Source organism: Clarias gariepinus, chromosome 1, assembly GCF_024256425.1.
Source record: "Clarias gariepinus isolate MV-2021 ecotype Netherlands chromosome 1, CGAR_prim_01v2, whole genome shotgun sequence".
Taxonomy (NCBI): domain Eukaryota; kingdom Metazoa; phylum Chordata; class Actinopteri; order Siluriformes; family Clariidae; genus Clarias; species Clarias gariepinus.
Window position 1 is genome coordinate 40,465,982 of NC_071100.1, and position 27,040 is coordinate 40,493,021.

The window sequence follows — 27,040 nt, forward strand, 5'->3', positions numbered from 1 at the left end:
GATGCTGTAACCATTGACACATTTTTCCTGCTTTGCTGCCAGATCTGTTTACGTTACTTGGCTTTCCGTATCTTCTGATTAAGTCAATGTCAAAAAAATAACTATATAGCCCTGAAACACACTTTGTATAGTTTATAAAGTACAGACATTTGACTTATTGAACAGCCAGTGTCCCAAAGCAAATTAAACTGAATGGTGTAATTTGTAAAGCAGCCTAATGGCAGCATAATGGCACTGTCACCTCATACTTCCAGGGTTGGGGGTCTCAATAGCACCCCCGTGGTTTATGGGAATGAAGTCCCTGTGCTTTATGGGTTTTCCCCACACTCCAAAGACGTGTTGTAGGCTGATTGGCATTTACAAATAGTCTGTGATGTTTGATTGGGTGTGTGCTTGTGGTTTGCTAAAGGTGGAGGTTCCTACAACACCTTCCCTTACAGCAATGACTGCTGGCATGAAGTCAAAGGTCAATGCGGCCCACCATACTGAATGAAAGGATGGATGCAAATTGTAGTGGAATGCTCTTGCAACACTCACCTGATGGACCCAGCTCTGCTAGTTGGTGTTGTACATGCAGTACTGTCTGAAATTTGCTGTCTTTCTGTGCCAAGTACATAACTCACCACCCTGGAATTGTATTGAGACATGGCTTTAGCTCCATCTCTGCAACAAACACACAAGACAAGCGAGGTTCTTCACAAGGAATCAGAGCAGAATAAGTAAAGGTATCCTTAAAAAAATTAAATAGAATTAAAGTAAAGGGTGGCAATGCCACACCACTTTTCCTGAGCAAACCATGACAACAGCACTCCTGTGATTAATTTACTTACATTGGAGAAAACATACATCCACTCTACCTCATTAAAGTCTATAGATTGTTTTTTGCACTGATTTTAGGGCCATATTCAAAGGATCAAACGTATCCTCACACCTATGGGGGAAACATGACAGCTTTTGTTTAGAAAAACTATTTGAAATGCTGACTCATCGGACCACAAAACACATTTCCAGTGTGCCACTGTTCATCTGAGACAGAGCCCAGAGACGTCTTTGACACCTCTGGATAATATGTTGCAATACTGTATGAGGAAAAAAAGGTGCATTTGTAAATGCAATGACAAATGGTGTTAATGGTCAAAGGTTTACCAAAGTGTTACCAAGTCTACATCACCACTAAAGCATGACATTTTAAAGACAGTGACGTCTTAAGACGTCTGAAGGAGTTTTTTTGGTGGAAAACCACCAAAGTGGTTTTCGGCCCTGCCCTTTACGCTTTGAGATTTTCATTTAATTTTTGATGGTAGTGTGTACTAACATTGAGGAATGTTATCCGGAAAGCATTGAATAATTTGCTGGTGCATTTATTGCCAAAAAATCTGCAAGCTGCACCCAATTCTTGCTCCTTGAATGCTATAACATTATTGGTTCATCTGGTTCAACAGCACTTGTTACTTGTCACCTTGTAATTTCTACCTGTCACACTGTTATTAGCCTTAAATGGTCACAATGGTTTTGAAGCATGTTGCATATGCTATCTATATTTTAAATTAATGCATATTGGGATACAACATTGGCCCTTCATAAAATATCTAGAAATATTTTTTTCTGCTTCAGGAATTATAAATACCTTTATACCATGCAAATAATCTCTACTTACAGGAAAATCATTATTTACCAGCAGTGCAACTTTGTTTTATTATTTTTTTGTTGCTATACCCATTCCTATTCTTCTAGCTGACATAAGGGTTTCTTATGAAGCTGCAGAGTATCATACATGCAATGTGCTGCAATCGTGTTCTGTAATTATAAACTGACTCACAGCCAGGAAGAAAAAGATCAAGAGGATCCTTTCCTTTGTCCTTCTTTTAAATTTGTCTGTGTTCCAATGAAAAAACAGAGACAGAGAGAAAAAAAAAACAGTAAGGAAATTTGGAACGGGCAGCAGGAGCACATCTTTTATCCCTAGCCAATTCCGCAGCCATAAAATAAATCCTGCTGGACCAAAAGACGAGTGCGGGTGTGCATATGTGGGTGTGATGATGATTAGAAAGCAGAAGGCTATGTGTTTGGGCATGTTCAAAGCACTACAGTGCCTTCTCATTAGGAGATTTAGTCACGGAAACCGTAAATTGTAAACTGAGCATTTGTGTACATGTACAGTGCTGCAAAACTGCTTTTAGATCTTTGTTTCAGTTGTTTCTGTGATGTACTGAAATATAATTACAAGCACTTCATACGTTTCAAAGGCTTTTATTAACAATTACATGACATTTATGCAACGAGTCAGTATTTGCAGTGTTGGCCTTTCTTTTTCAGGACCTCTGCAATTCAACTGGGCATGCTCTCAATCAACTTCTGGGCCAAATCCTAACTGATAGCAACCCATTATTTCATAATCACTTCTCGAAGTTTGTCAGAATTAGTGGGTTTTTGTTTGGTCCCCCGCCTCTTGAGGATTGACCACAAGTTCTCAATGGGATTAAGATCTGGGGAGTTTCTCAGGCCATGGACCCAAAATTTCAAGGTTTTGGTCCCCAAACTTACTTAGTTATCACTTTTGCCTTATGGCACGGTGCTCCATCGTGCTGGAAAATGCATTGTTCTTTACCAAACTGCTGTTGGATTGTTGGAAGAAGTTGCTGTTGGAGGGTGTTTTGGTACCAATTTTTATTCATGGCTGTGTTTTCGGACAAAATTGTGAGTAAGCCCACTCCCTTAGATGAGAAGCAACCCCACACATAAATGGTCTCATGATGTGTTACTGTTGGCATGACACAGCACTGAGGGTAGCGCTCACCTTTTCTTCTCCTCGGACAAGCCTTTTTCCAGATGCCCCAAACAATTGGAAAGAGGCTTCATCGGAGAATATGACTTTGCCCCAGTCCTCAACAGTCCATTTACCATACTTTCTGCAGAAGATCAATCTGTCCCTGATGTTTTTTTTGGAGAGAAGTGGCTTCTTTGCTGCCCTTCTTGACACCAGGCCATCTTCCAAAAGTCTTCGCCTTACTGTGCGTGCAGATGCGCTCACATCTGCCTGCTGCCAATCCTGAGCAAGCTTTGCACTGGTGGCACTCCGATCCCGCAGCTTTAGTGGACGATCCTGGTGCTTGCTGGACTTTCTTGGACACCCTGAAGCCTTCTTAACAAGAATTGAACCTCTTTCCTTGAAGTTCTTGATGATCCTATAAATTGATACTTAGTAGCCACAATATCCTTGCCTGTAAAGTCATTTTTATGCAACACAATGATGGCTGCATGCGTTTCTTTGCAGGTCACCATGGTTAACAATTGGAGAACAATGATTTCAAGCATCACCCTCTTTTTAAAATGTCAAGTCTGCCATTCTAACCCAATCAGCCTGACATAATGATCTCCAGCCTTGTGCTCGTCAACATTCTCACCTGAGTTAACAAGACGATTACTGAAATGATCTCAGCAGCTCCTTTAATGACAGCAATGAAATGCAGTGGAAAGGTTTTTTGGGGATTAAGTTAATTTTCCTGGCAAAGAAGGACTATGCAATTCATCTGATCACTCTTCATAACATTCTGGAGTATATGCAAATTGCTATTATAAAAACTTAAGCAGCAACTTTTCCAATTTCCAATATTTATGTAATTTTCAAAACTTTTTGGCCACAACTGTACTCTGTCTCGGAGGAACACGCTCTGGTCTCATATTACCAGCTAGAGTTACAGGATGAGCTTACATAACTTCCTGACATTGGCATGAGGTCTTTCGACAGTTTTCTTAATAAAAAAGATTAAGAAATGTCCTGTTAGGTGACAGATAAAAAAAACATATTGAAGAACTTGAGGTTAAAAAAACAGTACTGAGCATAGGGCTGGACAATGAAACTGAAATGCTTGGTTTTAGACCACAATAATTCATTAGTATGGTGTAGGGCCAACTTTTGTTGGCCCTACAGCATCAATTCGTCTTGGAAATGACAGATAAATGTCCTGCACAGTGGCCAGAGTAATTTTGAGCCATTCCTCTTGCAGAATAGTGGCCAGGTCACCATGTGATGCAGGCCATGGGAGATGTTCAACTTTACTTTCATGGTCATCAAACCACTGTCACCAGTCTTGCTGTGTGTACTGGTGCAGTATCATCCCAATACATGGCACCACCTTCATGATACAATGTTTGAACCATTGGGAGCACATGGTCCTCCAAAATAGTTCGGTACTCCTTAGCAGTGCTTCTAGCACAAGTATATATCATGGAATGCCATGATATTGCAGTCCAAACCATCACTGATCCACCCCCATGCTTCACTTTGGGCATGCAACAGTCTGTGTGGTACGCTTCTTTGGGGCTTCTTCACAAGGTAACTCTTACAGATGTGGGTAAGACAGTGAACGTGGACTCATCAGAGAACAATACATGTTTCACATTGTCCATGGCCCAAGTTTTTTGCTGCTGGCACCATTAAAACCGGCGTTTGGCATTGGCACGAGTGACCAAAGATTTGGCTTTAGCAGCCTGGCCATTCACATTGACCCTGTGGAGCTCCTGATAAACAGTTTTGGTGGAAACAGGAGAGTTGAGGTGCACATTTAATTCTGCAGTGTTTTATGTTTTTTGGATACAATCCAGATAAGCACCTGGACATCCCTTTCAGACAGCTCTCTCTTGCGTCCACAGTTACTCCTGTTGGATGTGATTTGTCCTTTTTGGTGGTATGCTGACATTACCCCGGATACACTGGGCTCTTGATACATCACAAAGACTTGCTGTCTTGGTCACAGATTCGCCAGCGAGACGCAAACCAACAATTTGTCCTCTTTTGAACTCTGATATGTCACCCATAATGTTCATAATGTTCACACTCTACCCATACTCTCTCTTGCAATCAATAAAAAAAAAATAAAGATTGGTCACCAGACTGGTCAAATTTAGCCATGAAACCTCCAACACAAAATTAACCAGTGCTTCAGTTTCATTGTCCAACCCCTTTAAATATATATATATATATATATATATATATATATATATATATATATATATATATATACCATGTTCCAAATTATTATGCAAATGATATCTTTCTCTGATTTTCTTAATTAGTCAATGCAAATGACAGTCAGTATAATTTTCAGTATGAAAAATATTATGGTATAATTAAAATTTTATTGAACAAACCTCCTAATGATAATATTTATAAAAAAAAAAAAATAAAAAAAAAATAAAAACGCACTGTTTCAAATTATTATGCATGGGTTAAAACATTTTATAGGTTGTAAAGAACTGAAAATAGGCTTTAGTTGAATTTGCAGCATTATAAGGTCATATTTACTGAAATTAAAAGCTATTTAAATAAAAAACATCCTAACAGGGCATGGTACATCTTAACATAGGACCCCTTCTGTGATATCACCTTCACAATTCTTGCATCCATTGAACTTGTGAGTTCAAAATAGCCTCCCACAGCTGCTGTTTTGATGTGAACTGCCTCCTATCCTAGATCTTTTGCTTGAGGATGCTCCAAGGGTTCTCAATGGGGCTGAGGTCAGGGGAGGATGGTGGCCACACCATGAGTTTCTCATCTTTTATGCCCATCACAGCCAATGATACAGAGGTATTCTTTGCAGCATGAGATGGTGCATTGTCATGCATGAAGATTTTGCTGCAAAAGGCACTGTTCTTCTTTTTGGACCATGGAAGAAAGTCAAAAACTCTATCTACTTTGCAGAGGTCATTTTCACACCTTCAGGGACCCTAAAGGGGCCTACCAGCTCTCTCCATAAGACTCCGGCCCAAAACAAGACCCCATCACCTCCTTGCTGATGTCGCAGCCTTGTTGGGACATGGTGGCCATCCACCAACCATTCACTACTCCATCCATCTGGACCATCCAGGGTTGCACGACACTCATCAGTAAACAAGACTGTTTACAAACTTGTCTTTATGTATGCCAAAGCCCACTGCAACCGTTTCTGCTTGTGAGCATTGATTAGGGGTGGCTGAATAGTAGGTTTGTGCACAACTGCAAGCCTTTAAAGGACCCTACACCTTGAGGTTCGCGGGACTCCAAAGGCACCAGCAGCTTTAAATACAGGTTTGCTGCTTTGTAATGGTCTTTTTTGCAGCTGCTCTCTTAATCCGCTGAATTTGTCTGGCAGAAATTCCTCCTTCCTCATTCTGCCTCTACTGTATCTGCACGAACCTGTCTGTGCTCTGAATCAGCCACAAATGTCTTCACAGTACAATGATCACGCTTAAGTTTTCGTGAAATATCTAATGTTTTTATACCTTGTCCAAGGCATTGCACTATTTGACGCTTTTCGGCAGCAGAGAAAAAAAGAAATGTCCCTTTTCCAGGACTTTGTATTTTAACAATAATGTTGTAAAAATCCAAAAAACTTTACAGATCCTCATTGTAAAGGGTTTAAACAATGTTTTCCATGCATGTTTAATTAACCATAATCAATTAATTAACATGCACCTGTGGAATGGTCGTTAATACCTTAACAGTTCACAGAAAGTTTAAGGTCACAGTTCTAAACGCGCAGGACACTGAAGAGACTTGTCTACCGACTGTGAAAAACACCCAAAGAAAGATGCCCAGGGTCCCTGCTCATCTGCGTGAACGTGCATTAGGCATGCTGCAGGGAGGCATGAGGACTGCTGATGTGGCTAGGGCAATAATTTGCCATGTCCGCACTGTGAGACGCCCAAGACAGCACTACAGGGAGACAGGAAGGACAGCTGATCATCCTCGCAGTGGAAGACCACGTGTAACAACACCTGCACAGGATCGGTACATCTGAATATCACACCTGCGTGACAGGTACAGGATGGCCACAACAACTGCCCGAGTCACACCAGGAACACACAATCCCTCCATCAGTGCTCAGACTGTCCGCAATAGGCAGTCCATGAGGAGGAGATGCACTGCAGTACTTCAAGCAGCTGGTGGCCACACCAGATACTGACTGGTACTTTTGATTTTGAGCCTCCCTTCATTCAGGGACACATTGTGAAACATTTTTAGTTTATGTCTTATGGTGTTGACTCTTTTAGTGTTCATACAAATATTTACACATTAAGTTTACTGAAAGTAAAAACAATTGAAAGTCAGAGGACGTTTTTTTTTTTGCTGAGTATATATGTATATAATACAGTATGCAGTATGTGGACACCTAAGCATCAAACCTACGGTGCCGATGGAAAGTTTTTAGATTTAAATTTTCCACATTTTATGTGAAGAGTAGGTGCATCCTACTCCTATCAGTGGTCCTTGAGATGCTTCTACAACTTGACTGGAGTCCATCTGTGCCTAACTGACTTCATTGGACAAGATCAGTTAAGACACACACCTGTCTGTAAAAGGTTTCACAGTAGATTGTGCATGTTGTTGTGGAAGAGACTAATGTTTTACGCTGTCATATGTCCCAGCTCACTATAGGAGATGTATTGCATGAAGCTGAATATGTTTCAGATATAAAAGCATGACGAAGGCCTAAGAAGAGGCGAAGAGGCCCAGAGAGAGGAGAGGTGGCAAAGACACCAGAGACAGGAGCTGTTGACATCTGCAAGACTGCGGTTAACAACGGTGATTATCATACCCAAGATGAACTGTGTAACGTAGTGTCTGCACCTAACGCACTTCCCGTTATAACGTGACGTTTGCAACTGATATGTGTTATAGCTTTGGCATCAAGATAAGAATATGTATTTCGCTGTAAGTGTTAAGTTCAGTATAAGAGATAGTATCGCGCAGCGTGATTCATCAGCATTTACCTTAAAAGGTCAGAACCTGCTAATTAGTTAGTAGCAGAAGGCTGTTAGAATCTGAGTCACAGGACCAGGGTATAAAAGAAGTTCTGTTAGAATACAAAAATGTTCTTAGGCAGTGTTACCATGCATTGCTAATTTAAGTTCACAAGACGTTGTGTTCTTTTATTTTTCTTTGAACCCTTTCCTTAGTATTTGCTATTGTCACCATAAATCTACCTCGTTTTATTTGCTTAAGTTCGAGAACAGACGGTTCCAGGGACTACATTTCCAAGGACACTTTATAAGGTGAGTCTTGCGCTTATCTTTACAGAATTTGACACCGGTAATGTTTCGTCCTTTGCAGATAGATGTTTCCTATTTGTGTCAGGTGATTAGGGAATGTTTGTCAAATGCAGCAAAACAATGTCAGAGTGAAAACAAATCCATGAGGTCAAGATAATTATCTGTAGACACATGAGACGAGATTTTGTCATCATTGCAGATCTGGCTGCCGAATCAAACTTAGTACTGTACAGTAGACGAGAATGAAGGGCCTTGGTCAGACAGATAGCCAAGAACCTAAGGGACCTGAGGGACTCTTAGACTATAAGAACTCAGCCACGGCACATTACCTAAATAAACCATCCCTACAGTCAGACATGGTGGTGGCAGCATCATGCTCTGGAGATGTTTTTCTGTGACTAATTCTAGGAGATAATGCAGTGTAGAGGAAAAATTGAACCTGGCTAGAATTAAGAGCTATCCTTAGTGAAAAGCTTCTCCAGAGTGCTCAGGATCTCAGGCTAGGATGAAGGTTTACACTTGAACAAAACCATGACTCAAACCATAATGGCAAGAAAACACAGTAGTGGCTTTAGAACAACTCTGTGAAAGTCCTGGAGTCTGGAACTGAACCCAATAGAACATTTCTGGGGAGACCTAAAAATGTCTGTGCACTAACCCTGCCTGTCTAACCTGGTTAAGCCTCAATGACTCTGTCAAAAAAAAAAAAAAAAATGTAAGAAATTTCCAATAGAAAGGTGTGCCAAGCTTGAAGCATCATTCACAAGTAGACTTTTGGGTCAGCCATTGCTGCCAAAAGTGCTTTGACTATTTCAGCCTCCATGTTTTAAAATTTACAAAACACTCCAAACACCTGTTTTTACTTTGTATTTGTGGAGTGTTGTGTGTTGAATTATGAGGGGGAAAAAATCTAATCCATTTTTAAGATGAATGTAAAACATAACAAAATGTGGAAAACTCACGAGGGTCTAAAAACGTTCCGTCGGCACTGCAGAGTTTTTTTTTTGTTGTTTTTTTTGGTCTCATCCCAAAACCATAAGCATTACCATACAGATGCATGGCAAGCAGCGACCTAAGGCTTGTGTGAAGCTGTTCGGGCATGGAAACCCCTTTGAAGAAGCTCTCGGTGCATGGTTTATGTGCTGATGTTGATTCCAGGGGCAGTTTAGAAATCTGGAGTGAGTCATGCAGAAGAGCACTGGTTATTTATGCATGTGCTACAGCACTAGGGCACCCATTCTGTGAGTTTGACTGGGTCTGCTGCTTTGTGTCTGAGATGTTGCTCCTAAATGCCTACATTTAACAATAGGATTTACAGTATATAGAAATAGCATTTACAGTAAATATTGCAATCGTACAGTGGCATCTTATGATCGTTAGCCTCAAGTCATTGATATACGGCACATTGCTAGACAAAATAAGTATGTGATATTCCATATATTACACCATCACCATTATGTGATTCTGACTTATTAGAAATATGTCGACATACATAGTCAAATATAAGATGATTTCAGAAAGTTAGTACAGAAAAGTTCTTTATGGAAAAAGCTGTCCCTAAAAAAATTATAAATTATATGGAGTTGTCCTTCAGTAAAGAAACAGACTGTAGAGTACGGACTCTAGCGGCCATAAGCATGATGACCAGCATCTTCATCTCTCTTAGTGTATTTGTTTGTGATGAAGGACAAGGATGAGAACAGACACTACATTGTGCATAGATCAAAAGCGTAGACTGTAGAGTAGCACAGACCTGCAGAGCTATAAAAAAGATGGCACAGACATCAAATAGCATTTTTCCCCCTCTGTTCATGAGAGCTATGCATTCACATGATATAAGGACTCATTCGTTTCCTTCGGGCTGAAAAAAGTTGTCCCCGTTACAAAATAAAATACGACGTGCACACAGCTTTCACTGGTTTCCAGGCTTGCTGCACTCGCTATTCTGCTTTTCTCGGGAGATTTAGGGAGCATTGAGGGCCCACGGCGTTTGCAGTTCACACGGCCACGTTAAGTCGCTCGATCAATGGCTATTCAGTGTAAAGGGACAGGTGCAGCTCCACTGCCTTCATCCATAACAAATCACACACAATGAGCGGAGGCTGACCACACAAGAGGGGAGGGAAGCTGTTGGAACCCAGGGAGAGAAAGTGAAAAAAAAAAAAATGCTGTCAGTCGACTCCTGTAAATCAGGCTCCTTTTAAAAGATGAGCCCGCCCTCACTAAAGTGGAACTCAGTCAAAGGTTTCCTGTTTTGTGAAAAAAAAACACACACACACACACACACACACACACACACAAGCCTTGAGCAAAGCACTGGGCACAGATCTACAACCTGTCTGAAAGCAGTTGACTTACAGTGTAAGACTTAGTAATACAAGCAAAGTTAGAGAGCCAAGGCATGAGGAACAAAACAAACAGGACTGTAAACAGTGAGGCCATCGTATGGACGGCATCTGCTAGTGTTGACTGGGGCGATTTATTTCAACACCTCCTGAAAGAGATCACAAATTACGCTTTAAACCTTTTTGTAAACATCCAAAGTGTTCTCTCTGATTAAGTGCCTCACTGTTTGCTGTGCACCTGCTCCAGACAATAAGCTGAGGCGTGCCAAAGAAAGATTTAATGAACACTTTTCCGGACACAAATTAAGCCATGGTGGACCAAATTACAGTTGGTTGGTATTCTGCATTAAAAAAAAGCCTTTTAATCTACAATCAGGCTTTCTGGGGGAAACCAGGCCTCTAATCTTAAGCGTCAGTTTGTAGCTACAGTGCATGCAAAGTCGAGTGACGTTCGACATCAATGTCTAAAAAAATTCTGTAGGACTAACAGAAGAAGGAAGCGCTTTGGCAGACACAACATTCTTTCCAGCATCCTTTCACTACTTGGATACGATCAGCTCTTCTGTTCTAGTAGTACCTGTAAATAACTTCTCTTAGAAAGAGTTAAACGGTCATCCGGATGCATTGTTGCACCAAAAAGGGAGGCCACCCAAAAGCCTGCTATTTCACTGCATGGCATCCTATATAATGGGTGTAACCAGGCAACAAATTGAAACATTATCATAAAATGTATTAAATTATAAAAAAAAATAAAAAAAAGTAAACAAGGAGTCAACAGTGCAAAGGAAATGCTTTGTAAAACAATTAGTAACAGCATAGCTGCGAGGTAGCTTTAAGCTTAAAGACTGGATTCAATTTTGTCTTTTCTGGTTTATACTGGCTCCAACAATAAATGATTTAAAACCCAGTGTTCGTTCTTAAGGAGCTTTGTCCACATTTGACAAATTGGGGTCCTGACCCTTACCCATAGCTCAGAGACCAACCTAGTCTCAGCACATTTATCAGCGCATTTATTTGTGAGAAGAGTGGGTCTAAAGGCCAACTGAGAGCTGAGAAAGGGGAAATGAAGCCTGGGTTAGTGCTAAGACTGATTCATTCTCATGAAAGGACTCCCTCTGCTATCTCAGACACCAGTTTAAACCGAATCTTTGTTAAACTGCAGCATTTATTACTTCCTGTTTCAGGCCTTCACTTCTCCTGCCATGATTGTACTTGATGATTGAAATTTCATGCATGGCTGTTTATTGAGGTCTGCTTTTATGTAGAGCAATCAGGTTAAGTCAACTCCATTATTAATCCATTAACAGGCACATAACAAAAATCTGTTTTTAAATGTAGTTTTAATGTTTGTTTGTTTGTTTAGTTAGTTTGACTTGGTTTTTGACTGCAAACTCCCAGACAATCAAGACAAGATGGTAGCAAAGTCCCATCTACAAAGTCACCATCTATAATCTTGAACTGCCAGCTGAAACCTTAAACAAAATAATGTAGCTCAGTGGTTAAGGCATTAGATTACGGTTTAGAAAATCCCAGGTTCAAACCCCACAACCACCAAGTTGCCACTGTTGGGCCCTTGAGCAAGGCCCTTAACCCTCAACTGCTCAGATGTAAAATGAGATAAAAATGTAAGTCGGACTTTTGTTTGTGCAGAATAACAAAACACAGTTATGCTGGCATCCCAGGAACTCATTCAATTGCCTCAACATGTGGAAATGGCTTGGATCAAGGTCGTTACTATACGGGGGATGTGGCAATAACTCCCAGCCGAGTTCCTGTAATAAGCAAGTGGTGTTCATGAAAGACTGTACAGATTGTGCACATTGTGTACAGTTCCCATAAACAGATGTGTCTTCTGCAAGTCACAAAGTCACGGATCAGGAATTCCACTCGCTGAATATTGCCTATACGATTCCAGTGCCACCACAGCCAGTATCGCCATTCATGGATTCATGGATACTGAGGGTACGAATCTCATCCTCATACTACGCTTGAAGTCTTCTGTAAACATCAATCAGTTTTATTACTTTATTCCTAATAAATTTCTTCCTGGTTTGACTTGAACACCCTTCGTATGTAGCACCATGGTCCTGGTGGGGAACCACTGGCAGCTTATTACTTGGGAGAGACCAATATATGCTATGCATTTGTTCATTCACATCACAAAACTTCAGCTGTTCTAATGACTGTCATTCTGCATTTTCAGTATTTTTTTCCCATGTTTGTCATTTTTGTGTAACGCTGTTGTTCTGTGTTAACTGTAATGCTTCAGAATGAAACTTCTCACCTGCCCAGTCTAGAGGCTTGCTGTCTCAGACTCAGGAGCAACAGCTGGAGCTCTGAACGCAGCAGCTCTTTAACAGCTGGAGGGTCAGCAAGAGAGAAATGGGGCATCTGGTATTTTCCATCATGCACCTCTTGCCATATCTGCTCCCAGATCTGTACCTGTAGAGAGTTAACATAGGAACACACACTGAATAAAGACAAGGATTATTATTATTATTATTACTAGTCCTCTCTAATACATTTATATACACCAGCTTTGTTCAACTGGCAACGGTGAAGGTGTTGCTCTTATTTATAATAATAATCTAGGCATCACACAAAAACCCAGATTTACAATACTACCATTACATGTGAAGTCTATTCTGCTAATAATTATTCACAGATTTGCAGGGCTGTATTCTAAATTTATTTGTAAATTTGAGGATTTTCTTTTAAACCTGACCATTTCTTTAGACATAATATACATTTTTAAATACTTTAATATTGATATAGAAAATCCAGATGATCCTTTGTGAAAATAGTGTTTATGTCCATCCAAGTCTTGGTACTGTAGGTAATCAGTACAGAATAGCTTTTCTGAACTAGTCTGAAATTATTACAGATCATAATCTTATTTTATTTAAAATATGTCTTAGTAATAATTATACAGCACAGTGAAGTCTTATATATACACTATATTGCAAAAAGTATTCGCTCTTCACATGCATGAACTTGAGTAACATCCAATTCTTAATCCATAGGGTTTAATATGATTTTGGCCCACTCTGTGCAGCTATAACAGCTTCAACACTTTTGGGAAGGCATTCCACAAGGTTTAGGAGCGTGTTTATGGAAATTTGTGAGGTCAGACACTGATGTTGATCAAGAAGTTCCTGGCTTGCAGTCTCCGCTATAATTCATCCCAAAGATGTTCTATCAAGTGGAGATCAGGACTCTGTACAGGCCAGTCAAATTCTTTTCCACCAAACTCTTTTATCCATGTTTTTATGGACTTTGCTTTGTGCACTGGTGCACAGTCACGTTGGAACTGGTGTGGAGTTGTTTGTCAGAATGTGGGCTTTAGTTTCAGTGAAGGGAACTTTTAAGAGTTCAGCATACATTTCAAGACATTTTGGACAATTTCATGCTCCCGACTTTGTGGGAACAGTTTGGGGATGGCCCCTTCCTGTTCCAACATGACGGCACACCAGTGCACAAAGCAAGGTCCATAAAGAGTTTAGTGTGGAAGAAAATTAAATATTACTTAAGTTTATATGCATGTAAAGGCAGGTGAGGGAGTACATTAACATTAATCACGGCCAATCAGAAAGAAACAGATAGTGCTGTCCTCCGAGTGTGTTAAGCTGCCTCCAATGGTGCAAGAACAAGCAGTTATAAAATACGGTTGGCTGGCATCGCATGGTTCAGAGAAAACATGTGATATCTTTTAGCCCTCCCTAAATGTCAGGTAGTAGTAGCCTCAATGTGGGACCCCTTTGTGACAGAGAGGATATGACTAAATTAGGGAGAAAATCAGGGGGGAAATGTAGAAGCAATGACTATCATTTCTTAGTGGCAAAATTAACAACAACAACAACAAAAAATGTCAGGCAAAAAGCAGCTATCCTTAGCTTAACACAATTGGGACAGAAATAATGTTTGCAAGATGGCAATATACTGTATGGAAGAGTGTGATTTTAAACACAAGGAGTACAGTATATACAGAAGGAGCTTCTACTGAACTATGAAGCAAAGCCCATAAATCACAAGTAACACAAATTAAAACATGTAATAGACATGAATGCTTTCCACACATTTAGGTGTGACAGTGCACAACTGGGGGCTTTAATTTACTGTACCTTACTCTGACACGGTAAGCATCTTTAAATGACCTGGTTTTACTGGCATTGTGAACTTCTCTTCCTTTATGCAGACAGCCATGAAAGCATGCTTTTAAGCATTCAAGTCAAGCATTTTGCTTATTTGGTTTGATGAAGAGATAAGTAAAACATAAAGCTGACAGTCCCACTAGATTTGTATTTAAAGTTTATTTGACAGAAAAGGAACAGCTTCTTCATTTCAATGCAGAAAATTGTTGAGGGTTACTTTCGCTGATTTCATACTCTTCCAGTCCTGCCAAAGCAAACATTCATGCAGACCGAAAAGTTATGCATGCCACATTTACAGACAATACTTTCTTCAGTGGAAAAATATGTATTTGGCCTAAGTTTGGCCACTTTTTTGTAAAAGCGATTGTGTGTGTTTGGATAATTTCGCACACTCAGTGTGACTCATTGTAAGTTACAGTCTAGCTTACCTCATTGTAGATTTCTGTGTACATGTCTATGAGCGCGTCCCCAAGTATAGCTCTTATCTCAGGAAGCTCAGAGTCTGGCACACACGCCTTTATCAGGCTCCATACACACTGATGCCGCACAGCTGGCTCCATTCAGCCATCATCATTTATTTAACACCATTTTGGATATACTGTAATATAAATAATACATCATTAAAAAAACTAAATATAAAAATATATTTTAATCCATAAAGCAGCGATTTTTCAAAAAACATGATACAGCTTGGAAATACAACATTCACAACAGACAGACAAACAGACAATTCCAGATATCCAGGAGCAATAAAGACAGTAACACAATCACAGGTTGTAAATGTGAATGCACACTGTATATCCTACTAATAGTTAGTAGACACAGGGTGGTGTGAGAACTAAACTGACCAAAAGTTACTAATGCATTGCTAAGAACAAAAAACTTATAAGAACAAAAAAATATATAAATAAAGCATATTCTGTAAGTCGCAAGTAACAAAAAAAATAAAAAATGCATAAATGAATAATAATAATAATAATAATAATAATAATAATAATAATAAGTAAAATGAAGTGAAACCTTGATGTGCAGTTGTACAGTGTGTGTGACAAAGTGACAACAGTGGTTGGAATTGTGCAAAGAACAAAGCACATATTTATGTTTCACATTCATATATCCGAATGTAAATAACTAAAATTATAATTAGTTATTTATATAATAAGATGACACAATATATATATATATATATATATATATATATATATATATATATATATATATATATATAAAGATTACTATACACTCCAAATCTTTTTCAGTTTTAGTAGCAACATTACAAAAAACGTGTTTTGGCTAAATTACTCCTTACCTAACTCCCTCGCCGCTTCCTGTATCCATGTAAACAGTGCGTTGCTAGGAACAAACTATCGCGAGAATATAGCTACAAACGAGAAAGGCTGAAGTTATATGGTGAGCGCGAACACAGCACACACAACTTGCTCTTATATTTTATCAACGGTGTATTGTTTTTAAGGGTTTAATTTCAATAATGAGCTAAAATCATTATCGTATATACATACTTAATTTCCTAATTCCTCAGTAATGCCCAACTATACTTTCAAAAGCACGATATGTTTAAAGGGGTGTTAAAATGGCAGGGTTCATTTAGAAAACAGGTTAAAACAGTTTATTAGTTTTTCTTTAGGATCTAGAAAGAAAGAGTGAAAAAAAGAAAAACTTAAATGGAGCCATCAATTAATTAATCTATGTGCAGAAGAGTTGGGCACAGCTTAGTGATTCATTCACCACATGCAGGTGCACCTGAGAATGGAAACCTATAGTTTGAACACACACACACACACACACACTACAAGCCATAAACCGACATCAAATAACAGGTTTTAACGGTATTTTTGTTAGGAAAAACTAAATATTTTTAAGGAAGGAAAACTCAAACAGATGGTTACATCAATCAATTAATCAATCTTATTACTTATGTGACAGGAAATATTAATGTGCTAATAAAATTGGCACAGGTTAATGATTCATTCAATCATATGTAAAATTAGGCATGGAAAACTAAATTTTGAACACACACACACAATTTATTTTACAGAAACATGAATATTCTTCACGATCATGACTTTTTTTTTTAACACACTCCTAAACGCGCGTGCGCGCAAATATCTGCCCTATAATGGAACTTGCAGCTATAGAGTATTGCTGGAGTATCATTATTATTAATATTGTGCGCGCGCAAATATGTACACTAATGGAACATGCAGCTATAGAGTACTGCTGGATTATTAATATTATTTTTATTACAGAGTATTATTACTGGAGTATTATTATTGTTGTGCACGCGCGAAAATGCGCACTGTAATGGAACGTGCAGCTAAATGGTACAGTATTGCTGAATCATTATTATTGTTATGTGTAATCAAATATGTGCACTGTTATTGAGCATGCACCTACAAAATGTTGCTGGAGTATTATTATTATTAATAATAATATTATTATTGTATACTTCGACTGAACAGAGTATTGCTGGAGCATTATTATTGTAACAATACTATTCCACTATTCCGCTGTCACGTGTGAAATGAAACATAATCCGAGAGGCGGTAACAGGGTTGAAACCAGGCTACAGTGTAACAGCTCCCTTTCTTTGTTTAACTTTTTGAGGTGGCAAAACCACCTACTGCTGCCATTTCTTTATTTACTAATTTATCCCTCTTTAATTAATAATCCAGAGGACATGGGGATGCCGGGGCAGCTGGCTGCGTTGCTCGGACTCGTCACGTTTCTGCCGAGCGCCTTCTGCTTCTCCGTGGCGGGTCAGGACGGCACTTGCGAGGCGAACGGCTTCGTGTACTACGTGGGTGAGTGGTACTTCCTGGACTCGGAGAACTGCACGCAGTGCGAGTGCACGGCGGAGGGAGCGATGTGCGTGCAGACAGAATGCACCGCGCTGCCCGCCGCCTGCATCCACGTGAGCCACTACCCGAGCGACTGCTGCCCGCGCTGCGAGCGGATCGGCTGTGAGCACAACGGAGAGGTGTACGAGCTCGGCCAGAGCTTCCAGGTGAGCGGCGTCTTCTTCCCAAACCCACACATCATGTCCACCTTTTTACATTTAATAATCAATTCCTAATTTATTCATGAGTCTTCGGTGCTATAAGCATAAACATCATTTTTCTCAAATTGACTTTAATTAATCAATCCTATTATGCACGCATGCAATTCTGGAAATATTCCTAGAAAGTGATTTCTAGAAGATGAAACCATCCCAAAGGTTGTGTCTAAACTTCTTACTGTATGGCATTCCCAAACAGCTCTAATGGGAACTCTCTCTGACAGAAAACCCCTCTGTTTAAGGATTCTACATAAAGCTTTAAGGATGCAATAAAGAACATTTTTATTATTATTATTATTATTATTAATAATAATAATAATAATAATAATAATAATACATATAAAGTGGACAATTATGTACACATGATCAATAAAGAAATATCAGCTATTTTCTTAGAACAATTATGTGCTAGAGCAGGGAAATCAGTAAAACGTGCATGGATGGGGCCCGCCAGTTGTATTTGTTGAGATCCAGAAGAAGGAAGAAAGCACCTCACCATCGTATTAAAACAATTGTTTTACACGTTTTAAGTTGAAAGAGAGAGCTGGAGAGAAAAAGAGTTTGAAAACATGCCTTATGGTCCAGATAGGTTATTTGTATTCAGGTTGGCCTAGATGTATACATCCTCCTTCTTCTCAAACTGACAGGTTGGCCTCCTGACAGACATACTGTACAGACACACCTTCCATTGCCCTCTCACAAGTTATGATCAGGAGAATTTTCTGTTGATATGTAATGAGTTGTAATTTGAGTGTGTTGCATTTGAATTTCCAAGGCTACGTTCACATTACCAGCCCGATTTCTTACCCCAATATGACACACATCAAAGTTTTATGGCTCTCCAAAATCTGATGTTTTTCAAATCAAATCCGAGTAACTTTCATATGTGGTCCTAGATCAGATACTGTACATATTCGATGTGTGATCATGCAACCTGATTGAGAACGGGCAGATTGGAATTCATGTGACTTTTTTCATGTGCAAATGTGGGGTTCTTTCCTCCTTCTTCTGAATCTCAACAAACACAACTAGCTGAGTAACTGGAGTGTCCCCATCTGTGCACATTTTAGCACATAATTCAACTTAAAATTAAACTGATTAATTAAATGATATGTATTGAGAACAAGGAAACGAGTACTCTAGGTTGGGAAAATGGTTGAGAAACTTTGGGTACTTTTGTTTGGACATCAGCTTTAATCGTGTATGTTATTATTCCTACTGTACCAAATCAAAGTTTACAGCCTGACTGCTTACTGAGGCTAGCTAACTGGGAACACATTCAAACCCAAGTTTGTTCTCCTCTGTAATCACCTGTATGCATGCTACCTGATCTCTGAACTTTCATGGAATTCCTCAGACCAACTGTACTTTAAACAATTGGTTCCTAAACACCATAACCCAGTCAACCTGGGCACAATGCCAATGAGAATGAATATTTCTTTTGTAAAGTTTAGTGCCACCATGTGGTTGTCCCAGTGTAAGAACTAATAATGGACTCATGATTATTGTTCAAGTTTAAATGATGTTTTTTTTTTTTTTTGAGCCTTCATAAAGGTTATCATTCAGGTTTAGCCTTTATGATTAAACTCTTGCATCTTCTTGTTTGCACTACATCTCAGTGATTGCTCAAGTTCATAAACAAAATGCTTCCTTCTGATGCTTCCCACAGGCCTAGGATGAGGGAAGACCCCTTTTACATCCCCCAACAGCCTAAATATTATTCGATTTCTACATAATAACAGCTATGAGATAAGCGGTCAGTCCTCCTTATCCTAAAGATTTAGCTTTTTTGCAGGTACTGCTACTCTCTGGTGAAACCCAATGCAGAAACTACAGTTTTGTAGCAGAGCCAACCCTTAATGTTGTTGTGCATTTTAAGATATTTTTTGCTTACCACATTTGTAAAGAAACTAGCTAATTCTGAGCAGACAATATAGCCCTAAACAATTCAAAATTCATTTTGCAACTTTTATTATAAGTTAGGTCACACATGCCTATGACAATGCTGGCCATGATAAAATGGCACTAGAACACCCAGTGCATCACAGCCTGGCATGCACGGTGCCCGAAGGGAAAAAAGCACAAGGCTGCCTACCAGGCCACCAAACTCCCCTGATACCTATCTGATTAAGCACCCATGGGGTGCAATAAGATGCGCCGAACAAGTGAGTCCGATCCACCGAGACCCCAACCCGCAAGTAACAGCACCTAGAGGGCGTGGCATTGTCCCAGTGCCTGACACCACAGCTCAGAGCTACCCAGGTGACACACAGGGAAACCAATTTCTAGGTGGTTATAATGTTATTGGTTTAAATGTTATGGCTGATCTGTGTTTGCATGAATGTTCCAGACACTGATGTACTGTAGGTGAAAATCCGAGGTTTTCAGGAGTTCCTGAAATACTCAAATCAGCCCATCTGGCACCAACAACCAGGGTGTAGTCAAAATCTGATATTTGATATGAACATTGATTAATGCTCTTGACCTGTATCTGATTTTATCCATTGGCCAAAGTATTCTGCCACTTTAATAGGTAATTGGATGGAAGCATGAATGAGAAGATAAATTATTTTTGCATGCAGTTTGTGTGATGATTCATTCTGAAAGACCAATGCATCTTTGAAGTCTGCGCTATTATTACACTACACTACATACAAATACTGTATGTAATCCAGGGTTCCCTAACTCCAGTTCTGACTAATGCCCTAACTTTAAACCACCTATTGATCCTTCCTAGTGTTGAGTTTAATCAACCATCACTGAACTGAGCTCACCTGAAAATGTGTTTTTCCTAAATCTACCAGTACAGTACGTGGAGAAATATACACTTTTATAATTGCATTTACTGTTATAGTGTTCTCATAATACATATCTTAAAGCAGCTTTAAGCTTTCTGTAATGTTTTTATGCATTACTTTCATGCATGTATAATGGTAGTAGAGTAGCTCTTCTCCATTCGGTAATAAAAATGGAATAACTAGAGGGTGCAGCACAAGATTCATACAGTACAGATTCGTCTTAGACATGCCTCATTATCTTTTTTATTCAGTTATCATTTATCTGTAGTTATTATGATTATTATAAGGAATGAAAGAAACCTAAGGGGGTAATCAAAGCCACATGACAGGTTTGGAGACAGGCACTTTTTCCAGCTGATTTTTTTTCCAGCTTTTTTTTTTCTTTTTGTCAGCCCATTTAATCTGAACTGCAGGTGGCATGCTGTCATGGTTTATACAGCAGGTGGTGTTCTGGCTTGTGATTTCTTTCTCCTTTCTCTTTCTTTGGGAAAGCCCAAAAATTATGCAGAGCACTTAGTGACATTGTAGAAAAATATGTAACTTAAAGGTTAAGCCTGTCATTTTCTGGTCAGTACAAGAGCTTTACAATATAGAAGCCAGATGTCAGCTGCCTTGGTTCATTTATATATTAGGAGGATAAATGTGGCTTTTAAAAATTTGACATGCTTTGCATGCTACATTTCCAGACTAGACTTTTTTTTGTCCTATTGATAAATGTATGTGTATATTTTCCAGCCATCAGATTGTGAGACGTGCATCTGTGATATCGATGGGAAGGCCATTTGCGCGATAGCGGATTGTACCCCTCCTGCATGTGTGAACCCGGTCTTTCAAAAAGGGGAGTGCTGCCCACAATGCAAAGATGGTAAGCTGCTTTAAATAAGATATATAAACCCAACTTAGGGGGAGAAAGGCCCTTTTCCAGACATTGACTTTAAAGTGTATTACTAATCTGATTATTCGGAAATCCAAATACCTCAGGCAGTGATGCAAACATCTTTTATCTGCATTCCTCTTTACTCTTCATCTCTTCTTCTTGGCAATGTAATAGCCCTGGAGTAATACTTTCACATAATCTGAAACTCGAGAAAATGGATAGGATGCGGGAACATGAGTGCACGAGTTTCCAGTCTATGCCAGGAAATGTCATTTTGCTCCTTGTGAAATAAATCCAAGCAAGCCCTATGAGCTGTGTATACTGGAAGCAGGTAATCATGGTATTTATTCCAACAAATTAAAATAAAAGCATCTCTGTGATGCATGTGAGCTGATCTTGACCATGCTGTTGATATAGTAATATGGTTAAGCCTGCACACCAGCTGAATATCACTTGTCATTGTTTCTTCTTTCTCAATTCGCCCTTTTTATTATATTATTATAAAAAAAGTGTATCATTGTGTAGCATGTAAAAACTATTAATGTGAAGTCACATTAAACATTGCTGCTCTTCATCGCCAATGGTTTACCATAGCTTTATAATGTCACTTTACATTTCTCTGTGGTCTGACTTGAAAACCTCAACTGTGACCTGTTACATCAAGTTAGGTATTAAGATGCTTCAAAATCTGGCTATGGAATTCGCTATTGACATTCTGGACACTGGGAACGAATTCTCAATGCACTATGCTGCAAAGGACGTTGAGCATGTACTTGGTTGAGCTGCGGACCTGCCTCGCCTCTTTGGATCGTGGAGATGATAGGCTCTTTCAAAGACTGTTGCTTGGTACCAGTTTATCCCCTCTCTGCACCGATATTCATTCTTCCCATTATCCTTCATACACGATATTCATTCTTCACTACTTAACAATGAATGGAACAAAGAAAAGTTAACAGTGAGTGCCGAGTTTTAGTAAGCAGTGAACAGCTAAATATTTTTTACGATAAAAAACCTTGTCGTATTTGCCAAGAAACTGTACAATATCACAATATTTACAATAACATAACACAATATTCTTTGTACAAAGAATAAAAAAATCAGCTGCCACTTTTCCACCAAGCATGCTAACTACGTTAGCAACCAACCTGTCATTGCAAGAAAGGGTAGCTACTGCTTAGAGCCTAGCAGGTGATTAACAATCACAGCTAAATATTTTTTTCAGAACTACACTAGGCAAGTTACTTGTTGTCATTCGAATGCATGGTAGAGAGAGCAAGTCTCAACAACACTTCACCACCACTGGCCTGGCCGGTCTGCCAGATTTTAAAACCCAGTGTACCAAAGGATTGTCTACCCAGAACCACTGTAGAGTACATTCAGGTGGTCAGCTGACTTTTTATTTTATTGCCACAGAATGGTACTGAGGCAACTAAGGCATATTGTTTCGTGCACTTCCCCTCCCAAAACTTTGTGACTATGAGCAAACTGGAGCCTTTTGCCCGATTAGCGTCATCAATAAGTGGTTTTCTCATGGCCATTACTGTACATTTGCTCAGTTCCAATCATGTGAGTTCTTGTCATATTGTATGTTTTCTTAGAGCTGTGATTTCTACCGGCGATTTTTTATGATGCAACTTAACCAAGCATTTAAGTGATCTCAATTACATAACATCAAGCTAACACACACACATCTATTTAGACTGTGGCGAATTTAGAGTAGCAAATCCAAATAATGACTCATATAAGAAGCTACCTGATGTACAGTAGCACCATGGCTCGCTCTATGAATTCAATTTTGTTAGTTTTTATGGAAGGTGCCAATACTGCTTAGGTTGAAGGGGCACATGATTCTAAGTCATCAGGGCTATTGTTAGTAAGAAACACAATGCTTACCATCACAGTACAAGCTTATACAATGCTAATTATTGTTATCCTCTACTTTATGACCTGTATGTATTTGTAAAGTAAGCCCTGCTGTTTTAAATATTTGTAGCGTTTACTGTTTAAAGAAACAGTTAGTCATAATGATACCCATTATAAATACATTTCCAGTCCATAGCCACTTAGTGTGTGTTTTTGTTCATTTTTAGGGCCCAACTGCTATGTGGATGACACTAAGACGCAGATAATCCCTGAAGGCGAGGCAGTGTGGGTAGATTCCTGTACCCAATGCCAATGCCATGACTGGCAGGATGGTGGCTATTGGAGGGGCAACCGAGTGGCCACATGCATCCGTATCGACCACTGCAGAGTCAGCAAAGGGAAAGTCTAAAACTCATACTGTATATTTTCCATTAACAAAAACGTAAAGCTCAGCAGGACCTGGATTTCAAGCAGAAAATGGCTTGTGCTACAGCTGATTGTAGCCTCTGTGATTATAAACACAATGCTTGTATAACGTGCCTGATATTACGGTTAAATATTAAATGACACGGCTGAATGTTGCTTTGGCTATGCAAGGGATAATCCCAAATTAAACCCTAGTATTTAAACTGTAGTGGGATCAAAATTGTGAGCACACTTCCAAAAATATTAAAGCAGCTATTCAAAAATAATATGAGATATTTTTGACCTTATACAAAACCAGAGGAGATTACTTGGTTGTATAGTATTTGTAGTAATTATTGATTTCTGGTTATGTTAAACAGACTATGTGACCCTATTGTAGGTGTTAGAAAGTAAGAGTCTGTGAAATGGATGCCATACTGTACATGTGACATCAGTCTTTCTTTTGTCCTTGAATATTGTTTAGTCTTATTGCATTAGAAGTCTGATATACTGTACAGTAAGTGAAGTTATGTACTTCATATAAACCATACATACCATACCATACCATAGAGCTAAAACTGTTAATGGATTACAATATCTTTTATTAGCAGTTAATGTTGGTAATGTTTACATGTAAATACACTGCCTGGCCAAAAAAAAAAAAAAACATGATACAGTAGGTACATCACTTCCTTTCTTACCCGCTCTGGAATAAGATAAAACCACACAACATTTTCAACACATTGCTCCAAAGTCTTATCTTTATGCTCCCTAGCAAACTGAAGCATTTCCCCCCTGCCCAATCTTACCCCAAGTGCACACATTGCTGTTTAGTCTCAGTTGTTTACCTACTTTCACTTTTAAACATATATATAATTCCTACTGTTCATTTTTACAATGCAACTTCACAGTGTTTAAGTGATCTCTGATCATTTATAATAAAAATGTATAAAAAAAAGAAAAAGAATTTCTTGAATCTAATCTAATTCCAGTAATTCAACATTTTAATTTACCTAATGCAGGCCAAAATGTTTTACCTTTCTGAAATGGCAACTTTCTTCAGAAAAACACAGATTTTGCTTTGGAACATGTGTGAAACCAAAATATGTACAACTGTTGAACATAATTGGTGTATCTTTATTTGCTTATATAATAATGCATAGATTATAAACTAAACAATTCCATAATAATAATAATAATAATAATAATAATAATAATAAAAATAAAGAACTGGGTTTAAACCTGAGGTTCCTAAAAAACAAAAGGAATACAACACTTTGGGTTTAGTGCTTACTCCAATCCCATGCAGGCATGGAAGAGGCTAATGTACAATACAGTACTATACAGTACTAACAATACTATATCTGCAAATGTCTTAGGCACCATGAGTTTTGTAGTACAAACTTAGTCATAAAGTTGTTTAAACTGTATGACTTTATTATTCTGTAGGATGCACAACACAATGTAGTAGCAAATTTCCTTATCAAACTGTACCAAATACTTTATTATTCTTTGTTTCATTTATTATTGTTTTCTGGGCTTTATAGCATTCCTTTTTTTAAATGCATAAAATGTCTGTTCCCAAAAATGTACCCCTTTTTTTTGTTATTAAAAAATGTAAATCAGTTAAATGAACAATCTTCAGTTTTTCTTGTGTTTTTTGTGACTCCAGTCAACCACTCCGATGCTCAGTTTGAGTCAGCAGATTGAATTGACCCAGTCTACATGCCTAAATGCCCTGAGTTGCTGCCACATGATTGGCTGATTAGAGTTCCTGGTGGTGTAGTAATAGGATTCGGCGTTCTCTTTGCAGCAGCCTGGGTTCGATTCCAGTTCAGGGAAGCACCTTTAGGGCAGTGGTGGGTCAATTGGTTAAGGCTGAGGATTACTGAGCTACAGTACTGGTCTGAAGGTCGGAGGTTCAAGCCCCACTACTGCCAAGCTTCCATTGTTGAGCTCTTGAGCAAGGCCTTTAATTCCTATCTGCTCTAGGGATGCTAAACCCTGGCTGACCCCAGCTTCCTAAATGGCATATGCAAAAATAATTTGACTGTGCTGTATGGTACATGTGACAAATAATTGAATATTTTTTGCATTAAATAGCAGATAACATACCTACTGTATTTTTTCTCCCAATATGTTTACTGAGCTTTTCATGTTTTAAAAACCCATCCAAAATCTGGATTTTGCTAAAGAATTTCCAGTTGGACTGCAGTATAAATGTTGTAACAGCAGCTAGCTCAATATGTGGCTGAATTTCAAGATTTTCCGCAACTTCACCCAGATAGAAATGTAATCATGCTTCTTTAACTTTTTCTGTTTATACACTTCGAGATTCTTATAGCTTAACAAAAATTAAATAGACAACAGTATGCATGGAGTTTATTCCCATCACCCAGGAACTGAATTAGATTTTAATGTTTGTGTATTTTAATTTAAGGGTTTATTTTAATTGCTCATTATTAATCAATTAATCAATCAGTTAATTAGAGGCTTTTTAAAAAGATGTATATCCTGTATGCATTTTTTAGTTAAAAAATAGCAGAAAATTGAAATGAACGAAATTCTTTTGTTCATACAAACAGTTCATGTGGGATCTGCATACAGTACCCTTAGAATTAAGAGAGATCCCAAGTCTGCAAAATAATAATTTTGAAAATTCTTTCACTCTGATAGAACCTAAAATCTTCATTTTAAATAAGTAATCACTGTCTTACAATAAAAACTGAAAGTAAAATACAGTATCTTTCATCAGTGTATATTTTATACTATATATCGGTGTTATAATGAAAATTGCGGTTCTATAGTAAGAAAGGAATTTTCTTTCAATTCAGAAACATTATAAGGATTTTGTATTAAACATTAACAAAATTTATTGGTCTCTCTCTCTCTTTCTCTCACACACACACACACGAGGATGCACAGTATGATGTGCAGTGAAACGTATTAGCCTGCAGAAACGTACGTTTCTGGAATAAAACCCTACAGCATATGGATTTAATACACAGCAAAAATCTTTTTGAGCAAAACAACACAACAGTTATTTGAGTAAAACTCCCTTTAATTGTTCTATATAATCCCCTGAAACACTAATGCACTTATCCCAGCGCTTGAATACCATCAAGGTAGAAAGTTCAGAGCCATGACTGTTCTGCTTGCTTCACATCTAAAACGCTGGCCTCCCAGGAACTCCTTAAATGTGGAAATGAGGTCGGGACTGTATGTTTCTGTATGCTCTGTTCATGTGTTTTTTCTGTGAATAATTTTGTGTACAGCTCCCACAGATAAAAGTTTGGTGTTCCACTTGCTGAATGTTCACATGACTGACTGCAGTAGGCTCTGAGCCACCTCGGCCAGGATCGTTATTCACGGATGTACTGTATGACCTCCTGTAAAACATTTGCACCATTCAAATACTTTACTGTGGTTGGAGTCTCATAACCGTACTGTGCTTGAAGTCATCTGTAAATGTCAATGTTCACGCATTGGTTTGA

General features: G+C 38.7%; 2 protein-coding genes across 2 annotated transcripts in view; one reads left to right on the plus strand and one right to left on the minus strand.

Moving 5' to 3' along the window:
* ccdc24 (coiled-coil domain containing 24) overlaps positions 1 to 15,856 on the minus strand; it is a 33,548-nt gene extending 17,692 nt beyond the window's left edge. Inside the window, exons 1-4 of the mRNA XM_053495542.1 lie at positions 15,837 to 15,856; positions 14,956 to 15,125; positions 12,661 to 12,818; positions 538 to 663 (exon numbers count right to left, since the gene is read on the minus strand). Coding sequence (XP_053351517.1) covers positions 538 to 663; positions 12,661 to 12,818; positions 14,956 to 15,087 — 416 coding nt within the window. The 5' untranslated portion in view covers positions 15,088 to 15,125; positions 15,837 to 15,856. The remainder of the gene's footprint in view (positions 1 to 537; positions 664 to 12,660; positions 12,819 to 14,955; positions 15,126 to 15,836) is intronic.
* A 1,249-nt stretch (positions 15,857 to 17,105) lies between these two features.
* Positions 17,106 to 25,120, plus strand: zgc:113531 (uncharacterized protein LOC541359 homolog). The gene is made up of 3 exons (XM_053495360.1): positions 17,106 to 17,552; positions 21,137 to 21,266; positions 23,369 to 25,120. The coding sequence occupies exons 1-3, from the start codon at positions 17,226 to 17,228 to the stop codon at positions 23,548 to 23,550; spliced, it is 639 nt and encodes a 212-aa protein (XP_053351335.1). The 5' UTR covers positions 17,106 to 17,225; the 3' UTR covers positions 23,551 to 25,120.
* The last annotated feature ends 1,920 nt before the right edge of the window (positions 25,121 to 27,040 follow it).

Coding starts and splice junctions, on each gene's coding strand:
- zgc:113531 (XM_053495360.1), top strand. CDS start 17,226: ATGGGGATGCCGGGGCAGCTGGCTGCGTTGCTCGGACTCGTCACGTTT. Junction 17,553..21,136: donor AGCTCGGCCAGAGCTTCCAG/GTGAGCGGCGTC, acceptor TATATTTTCCAG/CCATCAGATTGTGAGACGTG. Junction 21,267..23,368: donor CTGCCCACAATGCAAAGATG/GTAAGCTGCTTT, acceptor GTTCATTTTTAG/GGCCCAACTGCTATGTGGAT.